Below are 10,918 nucleotides of genomic sequence, written 5' to 3'. Positions count from 1 at the left end.
CAAACCATATTAAGAAAATCACACATTAATGTCGTCAACAAGAGTGAAATAAAACACTAGTATCTATTACATCGGATGCCCATCTTCATCTGTGATATTCTCCAAGAGTTTAGTAATGAAAACGGAAGAGTGGCACCACCATGAACTTCATGCCGCCAGCCTTACAATGGATGCCGTTATGTTCACCGCAAGCAAAGTAAAAGGGACTCCACTTGTCGAGCACTAACTCGAAGCCGTCGCCGCCGCCTTGGGTTGCGTTCGCGATCATCTTTGCTCTCTTCAAGTTGCAATTCAAGTAGCTCCATCGGTCGGAGAATAAGTAAACGCTGTGAGGGAACGTGTTGTTGCTCGGTGGATCGTACTTGAACACTGCAAAAAACCAATTTCAAAACATCATTTCATTAATTTCAACAAATATAAATAACTGAGCTTCCCATTTTTAACTGACCTAGAGTGTCATTGAAGTAGAAGGGTGCATTTTGGAATGCCCAGTGGGAGTAGTTGAAGCCGAAGTGCCAGTTCTGTGGTCCACCAACGATGATCTTTTGGGGTCCTTGAGTTTCATTCAAGGGATGCTTGTTGGTGGAGTTCCATCCCCAGCCCCAGCCCCAGCCGGTATAGTTTGATTTAGGTAAGCCCCAGTCCTTATTGGCGTGGCTCACTTCCAACATGGAAGCAGCTGCCACGAGTAGCATGAGTCGACATGCAAATGTGAAACCCATTTTCACAGTCAAATTTTGAAGATTGTTGGTGAAGTTGATGGTTTTTGGCATTGGCTGGTTATGGGGCTTATATAGTGGGTGAAGAAGGTAGAAAAATGGTGGGAATGTGCCAAATTGAGCCTTTTTTTTCGTTTTTGGTAGACGAGGAAATTGGAAAGAAGGATGATGCAACGAATGTTTTCATTTCACAACTTCACGTTTTGTCCGAGTTGTTGACGATTTTTCAATTGGTCATCTCCAACTCCACATTAATATACAATTTATTATTTCTATATGATTGGGCTTTTGCCACTAGAGGTTAATATTACTAAATAAGCCCTTCTCTACTTTTGTTATATTCAAAATAAACTCTTAAACTTAACCTACTTTCTAATCCATCCGATTTTTATTGTTGATTTTTTTAATAGCATAGAGTGATTATAACGTGGTATCTATTAAAAATATTTCATAATCATTAACAACGCATATATACCCTATAGATAAAACTGTTTAAACCCGAATTTATAATGATAATCATATTCTTTTTACCACATATTATTCAATGAGTTCAAACTAATAAACATTTAAACACGTTTTAAATTTATACCTTTATAATTATATACTATAAATCATATGAACCGATCTAATAGCCAATGTACTCCCTTTATTAAGGACTCTTTCATATTGTCCTGCTGGCGTGAGATTGACGTATAGTTGCACCCTTGACAATTCGCAATCTGTTTCACGTCAACAGACAAACTTGTGGTGGGGAAGAAAACACAGTTCAAGAACCTAAAAAACATAACATTACTCTTTTATTATTTCATACTAACAAATTGTGTTCATCCATTCTTGGTGGGTTCATCAAGACATCTTCAAACATTCTCCACCAACCCATTTAACCGACGCCAACTCGTTTTTTCGGCTCACCGGCCGTGAGATTCATATAATCTCTCACTATACTTTTGAACTATAAGGACTGATGGAACTAAGAAGAAAATGAAAGGAACGTGTAATGGTTCACGGATGACGAGTTGGGTAAAACATGAATGTGTCAACTAATAAGGCAAATTAACACCAAGGTTTTCATCTCTATATAAACATGTCCACTCGTCAATGAAACCCCAGAAAACATTCAAGCTCAAAAATCTTTTTTTTTTCATCAGTTTCAAAACATGGGTTTTACTTTTACAGGTTCTGCAAGAGTCGTGCTAGGGATAATGGTAGGTAGCTTGTGGGGAATGAGCATGGCTAACAAGGACTGGGGTGGGTTCAACTACACTGGCTGGGGCTGGGCCGCTGGGGTCCTTATCATACCCCTAACCAAACCGAAGGACCCAACACCGTCAACGTTGGTGGCTCAGACAATTGGCACTTCGGCTTCAACTACACTGAATGGGCATTCCAAAACGGACCGTTCTACTTCAATGATACTCTAGGTGAGTTCATTAAACATGGATTTCTTTACATCTCTTCCAAAAGGAGTGCTATGAATTTAGCTTCATTTACTTGTTGCTGAAACGTGCTCTGCAGTTTTCAAATATGACCCACCAAGCAACACCACGTTTCCTCACAGCGTTTATTTGCTACCAAACCTATGGAGTTTCCTAACTTGTGATCTGAGAAGAGCGAAGATGATTGCAAATTCGACGCAAGGCGGCGGTGACGGCTTCCTTTTTAAGCTGAATAAGTGGCGGCCTTATTACTTTGCCTGCGGTGAACGTAATGGTTTCCATTGCAAGGTTGGACGTATGAAGTTTATGGTTGTGCCATTCTTCCGATGGCGCCATTGATGCATGCAGATTGAGACTAGCGATTATAACAGTCGTTGTTGCTTTATACAAGGGTTTTAGTGAATAAGATTGTTATAGGAAAGTTTTGCTTTATACAGGTTGGGTTGTGTTCTTCCAAAGAATGATTTTCTTTTGATTTTGCGTTGTGTAATGTGAATTGGTGATAAGTTTCACTATTTAAAACTAAAAATAACAAAAATTAATATTGGTATATTTTATAATTTAATTTTAAAAATATTTGTTTGTTATTAAATAATTATTTAGATGAATTGTTATTAAGATAATCATTGCATGCAGGTCAACTCTTAGGATGAGTTCATCTAACAATGAAAATTTATATGTATAAGTGAGTCTTGTATCATCCTACTAGTGAAATGATAAATATATTGTAAACAAATTCAGCAAAGAAAGAATGATCAAAACGAAGAGTATTATTGGTAATTCTGGTTATTAATGCACTAATTGTACTATTATTATTCTTGGGTAAAGCATGTCTTTATGTACTTCCAGTTATATATACATTAAAAAAATGGTACATTCTGTGAAATGTGCTATAATTCACCAATGTCATTAATAGATAAATCATTCATTTCATAATATATCATTATTACAATTATGTCTTAAAAAATATCAATCTCATAAGTATTACATATTTGCTAATAGAATAATATTTATTTCTTAATAATTGACATCAGAATGAGTTTTAACAATTTTATTTTTACGGTGAATGTGCTAATAATTAAATAAGATGAACACCTAAAATTTTAAAAACGAAAATATTATTAAACATATCTTTGGGAAAAAAGGATAATGCTTCCCACATACCATACCATGCCCCCGCATCCAAGCTATTGTTGATTTGTTTCCTTGGTTTGCTGCAGAGTTGCGTCATTACAACATCACATAAACGTATTACCAGCTGTGTCCCTGTCGGCGTGAGATTAATAACCTTTGACTTTTCTCAATATGTTTCAGGTAAAGTGGCAAACTTGTAGTGGAGAAGAGCGAGCACATTTAACCAAAAATTTCCACCAACCCATTAGCCGTGGTCTTTTGGGCTGACCGACCATGAAAGACCTGTGATCGTATTTTCCATTTTCAGCCTACCCATACAGGAACAAGTCAACTAATATGGCAAATTTGCACCATGTCCAATCCCCTGAAAACATTCAAGCTTTCAATCTGTTTTTCATGAGTTTCAAATGTTAAAATTAAAATCATAATAAATATAAAAAACAAATCAGGATCTAATCACACCAAATAATCAAGAACAAGAAATATTAAATTAACAGAAGCTTACCTGAATTAATTGATAGGTTGAAATCTTTGGATCTTTATTTGGTTGTGATCTTCCAAGAAAATAGACTTCCCTTAAATATAAACTCTCTGACGGGGATAAGAGTAAATACGAGAGTATCTATTTCTTTGGGACCATAACCCCTGTATATAGTTGATTTAAGAATCAGTTATTGTTTGTATTTATAACTCTGCCCCTCATCGGATTATAAATACAACGTTAATAGTATATAAACTTTTATTTCTATGACTTTTCTAATACCTTATAACTTTATAATATAATTGGTCACCTAATTTATGTCATATTTTATGATAGCAATATACATTATAAATATGTTCCCACAATTATCGATTTTAATCCAACAATCTCCCACTTGGGAAACATATGATTCCTGATAAATGTATAACCTTATGAGCTCAAAACTTGTTATCATACAATAGGTTTTCTACAACAATCTCGTCCATCAACTACATCCATATACGATCAAAGAGGCCTTTGCCATATCAATCATGATTAGACCCATCAATGGTCACGTATATAGACATAATTAAATGACATAGATTAATCATGGAGCGTATCATGGAAATTACATGCAATGGGAACCACACTTGTCTATTTCAATCTGATCCTCTTTAAAAATTAGTGAGATCAAATTTTACCAAAACCAGAGTATGTATAAACCAAAACAAACTTTATTTTTGCAGAAAACAACCTTAAAATAAATATCATTAAATTGAAGTAACTGAAATTGTGTTTAAAACAAACGAGCATTTTTAAAGTTACAAACTCCGACTAAAATTGAATAATCTTAAGTGATATTACACTCACATGAGTAATGTGCTCATGAAAGACCTTGAGTGACAATTCCTTAGTAAACGCACAATTATGAGTTTGTACAAATATGCTCTATAAACATATAACCACTCTGGATTTTATTTAACAACCAAAAACATACTTAGACTTTAAGGTGTTTATGTTATATATATGAAATAAATGATTGAAACTTAGTTTCCATAAAATAACTCAAGTGGTCTTTCTTATCAATTCATAATTAGCAGTTCATGTGATAATATTTTGCATCCATATTTCAATAAATCGGAGTCCATAAACTTGATGATCTCTTACTTATTAGACTTTTGATACGTGAGCATGTAACATTTTTGTTCTTCAATGTATTGTATGAATCAATTTGACTGCTATCCAACGATCCATACTCAAATTGCTTAAATATCTGCTTAATATTCTAAAATCATACGCTATGTCTGAATGCATATAAACTTGAGTATACATTAAACTCCTCATTTATTTTTGAAGCATAAGGAACTTTTAATATTCTCTTAGTTTCAAAATCATTCTTAGAGCATTGATCAAGACTAAACTTATTTCCTTTAGCAATAAAGGGAATTATTTAATTTACTCTCACTAAATTATACAGTTGTCAACCAAATTCATCTCAAAACCAAACGAGAAAATCACGTGGTGAAAATTGTTATACAATTAACGGGAGTCATACTTAAACTGATAAATGGATTTCCCTAATTTGCATACCATTAGTTTTGTATCATCATACACAATTTTCTAATTGCACCTTATAAAACATCTCATCAATGTTATCATTTTGAAATCCAACTTATGTAACTCAAGATTCAATATGAGAAGCAAGTATCATGATTATCCTGAAAGAGTCTTTCAATGAAACCAAAGAGAATGTCTATACAAAATCAATGCCTTTTTTATAAGTATATCCTTTAGATACAAGATATGCCTTATACATGTCAACATCACCATTCGCATCCATCTTAGTTTTAAATATCCATTTGCAACCAATCAACTTTGCACCTTCAGGAGATAGACAAGTTCTCAAACTTAATTATTTTTGTAAAGAAATTGTACTCTTCTTACATGACATTAATCCATTTTTGGGAGTCATAACTTTTATGACATGATGAAAGTTGATTAGATCATCCTCCATCATTCCACTATCATCCTTATTTCTTGGGGAAATGCAATATGATAATCTAAATAACATTTCTCTCATCTCATGGATCTTCTTAATGACACTTGTTTTTTGAGGTTGTTGAGTTTGTTCTTCCATAATAATTTCTCATCTTAAGTGGATAGTTGTTAAATATTATCTTGTTGAGGTTCTATATTCACTTTTTGATTAACGACATGTATGAACACATGGATATCATCAAAAGTTATAATAGAAATTGTTTTATAATTCAATTCCCCTCAAAAGCAATTCCTTAAACCTTATTTCTCCCTCCAAACTCAACAACCCTAAAAATAATGTTATAGATTTCATCTTAAAAATATTCCTAATTATGAGATCATAAAACTTATAACCCCTGGATCGCTCAGAATAACCAAAGTAATTGCTTAATGTTTTAGAATTAAAATTCTCCTTATATGTCTTAGCTTATTACAAAAGAGAACAACCATTTATAACATGTTGTTGTCTCTTTTGAGTTGGACCCTTAACAACTACATTCTGGTTTTATTTTTACCCTTATCTTTGTATACACTTTTCAAGTAAGTACTTTCAAACTTATTATGCTTCAACCTTTCTTCCTATTGCAAATAATGAAAAATGAGCTCATTTAGAGTTCATTTCTCCCTTTGATTTGATTAAACTCTATAGGAAGCGATGATGAAATCACAAGAACAAGTAATTCTTCAGGAAAAAAATTTGAACTTAAGTACCTTAAATTTTTTAGGCAATATGAAACATATCCATAATGTACTCCCTCATGTTTCTTTGACCCTTATACTTTATCGACATCAAAGAAATCAAAAGTGATATCATTTAAACATTTTCGTTTTTGAAAAAAAATATTTCTCAAATTCGTCAAGGAAACCATTACTCTTAGTAATCTTTTTATATTATTTGCCCTAAAGGCTTTTACATATTTTGCTTCATGACCACTAGACTTATGCAATTCGAACAAATTTCACCTCTCAAAATCTCTTATACCAATTAAGAATGTTATCCCCTATGAGAGGTAGAAATTGTTCTTTCTTTAGTGGAAAGTCTATGTTCATACAACCAAAACCTTATGTAAGTGCATTTTCTCATTCTATGAGATATGTTTTCTTAAACATGAGTAGAAAATGTATAATAGCAGATATTATGATAGTAATAAATAAATAATTAGCTAAATACAGAACAAAATATAAATAAAATTGAAGCTCACATCTTAAGTAAGCAAATATATTCAAAATTATAGCTAATTCCCATCTCAAGATACCAAACACTACACCAATATCAAGTCTTTGGGCAATAATATTAACAGTAAATAGAACTCTTGGTGTAGAAATCAAACATTAAAACTAAGCTATGTCGAACAATATACTAATATTTGGACTAATGTAATGCTCACATAAAGTACCTTACAATTGTCACATATTATTACCACTGGTGTTGCTTGAAATATGACCAAATATTAACTTTCCTTTGGGTTCATTAATAAACGCATGAATCACAAGAAACATATAATAATCTTGATATTTTAAATAAATTAGTCTACATAAAAAATATCACTTTGGTGACATTATATTTTAACTAATATATCAAAATATCATACATAGCCATAATATGAATTAGTTTGCTTCAATCTATATATATATTATGTTAGGATTTATGAAGCTCGGTCGATCAATCGAAATATGCCAAGAGGGGGTGAATTGGCCTTTTGAAATTTAGGGAGTAAGGAGTATAAAGATAGGAAAATTGCACAATCATTTATAGTGGTTCAACTTCCCCAAAGAAGTCTACATCCACTACCTAAGCTCCTCACTTAGGATTTTCCAACAAATCAACTAATTTGTTCTTTCTTTTTCAAGGATCAAGAGTAACCTTTATAACTCCCTAGTTTTTCACTTGGCTAAACTATAACCAATTACAAATGATAAGAAATGTGTAAACAAGAAGACCTCTCTAGGTTAGTGTTTACAAAGATTTAGCTCACAAAAACAAAACCTAAGGATATACAATTAAGCTCAAAACACAAATATTTACAAGAGAAAGAAAAATAAGGATTAAAAACTTTTCTCTTGTGTATGAATGCTTTGATAGGTGTTGGTAACCTTCTTCAAGTGTCCTCAACTTGTTTTTATATGTTGGAAAGAGTTTCTAGTCGTTGGGGATGATTTGGAGATGTTGGGAGCTACAAAATCTGCAATTTTGCGCAGGGTTTCGAAACCTTCATTTAAAATTTTGACCGTTTAAACAAGGGGTTTCGAAACCTTTAGGGAGTTTTCAAAACCTGTAAGCCAGATTAACATTTTGCCTTAAAGGTTTCGAAACCTCTTGAAGGAGTTTAGAAATCAGGCCCAAAATTGCATGTTTCACCTTTAAAAACTTAAAAACTTTAAATTATTTTTGCAATGTTGAACAAATTCAATTTGGTCCATAACCATTGTTGCCCTTATTTGTTATATCAAAATATTAGTTCTATAATCTCCACCTTTTTGATACAACAAAACCTTTGAAAAATGGTTTTTGACAAAAGCTCCCCCGTTGAAAAACATTTGATGAAAAAGAGAAATAATTTTGTAAAATATTTAAGCTCCCATTTTTCATTCTTTAAATAGAATTTTTCAAACCTATACTTCTCTCCCTTTTTGTTATATCAAAAATAATTCAAACTTTAAGGTACAAAATAACAATGGAGAGTAAGTATTAATTTTAACATTATAATTATTTGAAAAATTAGAGCTCCCCTCAACAAATGCATTCCAAATAAAAATTGACTTTAAGAAATTGACACTTAAAAGAAATTAAATTTCAACAAAGATGAACAAACATGTTAGTAACACATGAAATTCAATATATCCAAGTCTATACTACTTTATGCACAATTAACATGAGACATTGAGGTTCATATGCATAAAGCATTTCAAAAATGTTATGCACTTTAAAAATTGATATCAATTTTTAGAGAGATATTATTTCCAATAAAACCAATGCATAACCATTTAAATTAAGATAAAAAATTAAGATTTGTAAAAACAAAGCATTAAAACCAATTTTAACCAAAATTCATTATGATGAACAAACATTCATGAAAAATCATTAAAACTTTAGAAAATGTTTATCACAATACTTTTTAACATACATGAGATAGAAAACATAAAATCATTTAAATCAAAACTCATGCATGCTTAAACCAAATGAGCAACCAATTATGCAAGATAATCAAAATAAGCTTCGAGGTTTCACATTCCATATCAAGTGTGGCTAGAGCATTTGAATATCTTCACTTTTATCATCATTGCTCCCACACACCTACAAGAGACATTTAATTGGATTTTGGTATCCAAATTGCTTTGGATCCTTAAACGTTAGCTTCAATGCCCTTTGTTCCCTTAGGAACCCATATTTTTCTAATTTTAAAATGCTTTCCTTTCTTTAAAGGACAAGTATGTTCCAAATGACCATGAAAATGGCAATGCGAGCATATTTTTCATTTTTAAACATAATGAGTTGTTTTTAGAAATTAATTCTTTTTCTTTTGTTAAGCTTTCAAGCTTAACTTTCAAATCAAAATTTTCTTTTTCTAAATCATTGATTTTGATTATGAAATTAATTTCTTATATTTGGAATTCATGGTCTCAAATTCTAAATACAACTCATCATAGGCATCTTGTAACTCTTTAAATGGATAAGAATTTAAATCAAAAGAGTTATAAGTTAGCATTGAATCTTCTTTGATAAACATGAGGTATAGATTGGCTACTTCATCATCATCGAAGTTTTCTTCACTACTCCAAGTCACCACAAATGTCTTATTTTTACTTGATCATTTCCTCTTTAGAAGAGGACATTCATACTTGGCATGTCCCGTCCTTTGGTACTCAAAGCATATCGGGGGACCTTTTTTCCTACTCAATTCTTTCTTCTTGTCTTCTTTGGATATCACAAATCATTTGAATTTCTTGAAGAACTGGGTCATTTCATATTCACTTGAGGTTTTTTCATCTTGAGTAGAGGATTTCAAGGTAACAACTTTTTTTTCTTTTCTTATTTTCAATTCTTCTTGTTCTTCCTTCTTTTCCATCATCTCATGAGTGAGAATGGAGCCAATAAGTTTATCAAATGATAGATTTTTTAAGTTCTTCGCTTCAATGATCATCGTCTTCTTATATTGCCAAGATTTTGTAAGAGAATATATCATCTTTCTAATAAGCTTCTCATTAGGGATGATCTCTTAATAGCCCTTGAGACCGTTAACAATGAAAGAAAATATATATGTCATAGTTTTGATGTCTTCATTTGGTTTCATATTGAAATTTTCATAGCTATGATTGAGAATACCGATTTTCGTTTCCCTCACTTCATCGGTTCCTTCATGAGTGACTTGGAGCTTGTCCCAAATCTCTTTTGCATTTGAATAGGAGGAGACTCTACCATATTCATCCAGGCCTAATACACAAAACAAAATATGCATTGACTTAGCCTTGAGTTGGAACTCTTTCTTCTCTCTTTCACTCCATTCCGTCATAGCTATAGTTGGAGTAGAGTGACCCGTCAAGATAGATCCCAAGCATCTAGATCGGTAGCTTGAATGAAAAGCATCATCATATTCTTCTAATAAACATAATTTGCTCTATTGAAATATGGTGGCTTGTTAACTGGTTGAGAATCTTCGATGTAGTAAGCATCGGAGGAAAAACCATATTCTCTGTTACTTTAGGAAATTCATTTAGAACTTCATGGATCTTCACAAGGTTGTTAGACCTTCGATTTGTGACCCGCTCTGATACCAATTGTTAGGATTTATGAATCTCGATCGATCAACTGAAATATACAAGAGGGGGTGAATTAGCTTTTTGAAATTTTGGGAGTAAAGAGTATAAAGATAGGAAAATTTGTACAATGATTTATAGTGGTTCGGCTTCCTCTGAGAAGTCTACATCCAATACCTAAGCTCATCACTTAATATTTTCCAACAAATCCACTAATTTGTTCTTTCTTTTTCAAGGATCAAGAATAACCTTTATAAGTCTCTAGTTTTTCACTTGGCTAAACTAGAACCAAAACCCCTTTACAAAGAATAAGAAATATGTAAATAAGAAAATCTCTCTAGGTTGGTGTTTACAAAGATTTAGCTCACAAAAACAAT

At 32.2% G+C, this 10,918-nt stretch overlaps 1 protein-coding gene and 1 pseudogene across 1 annotated transcript; one reads left to right on the top strand and one right to left on the bottom strand.

The window, feature by feature from the left end:
* Positions 1 to 84: 84 nt before the first annotated feature.
* Positions 85 to 744, bottom strand: LOC120120643. The gene is made up of 2 exons (XM_039140225.1): positions 449 to 744; positions 85 to 369 (listed from the first exon to the last, which is right to left on the bottom strand). Exons 1-2 carry the CDS (start codon positions 720 to 722, stop codon positions 110 to 112), a joined length of 534 nt encoding a protein of 177 aa, XP_038996156.1. The 5' UTR covers positions 723 to 744; the 3' UTR covers positions 85 to 109.
* A 1,132-nt stretch (positions 745 to 1,876) lies between these two features.
* Positions 1,877 to 2,582, top strand: LOC120120642 (annotated as a pseudogene).
* Positions 2,583 to 10,918: the final 8,336 nt, after the last annotated feature.

This window comes from Hibiscus syriacus, unplaced genomic scaffold (assembly GCF_006381635.1).
Source record: "Hibiscus syriacus cultivar Baekdansim isolate YM2019G1 unplaced genomic scaffold, ASM638163v2 tig00110343_pilon, whole genome shotgun sequence".
Classification (NCBI taxonomy): Eukaryota; Viridiplantae; Streptophyta; class Magnoliopsida; order Malvales; family Malvaceae; genus Hibiscus; species Hibiscus syriacus.
The sequence above is the reverse complement of the archived record's forward strand: the minus strand, read 5'-3'. Positions and strand labels throughout refer to the sequence as shown.

Excerpts from the sequence above, each read along its gene's own strand:
- LOC120120643 (XM_039140225.1), bottom strand. The coding sequence starts at position 722 with ATGGGTTTCACATTTGCATGTCGACTCATGCTACTCGTGGCAGCTGCT. Across the intron at positions 370-448 it reads CTACTTCAATGACACTCTAG|TGTTCAAGTACGATCCACCG; the intron begins GTCAGTTAAAAA and ends GGTTTTTTGCAG.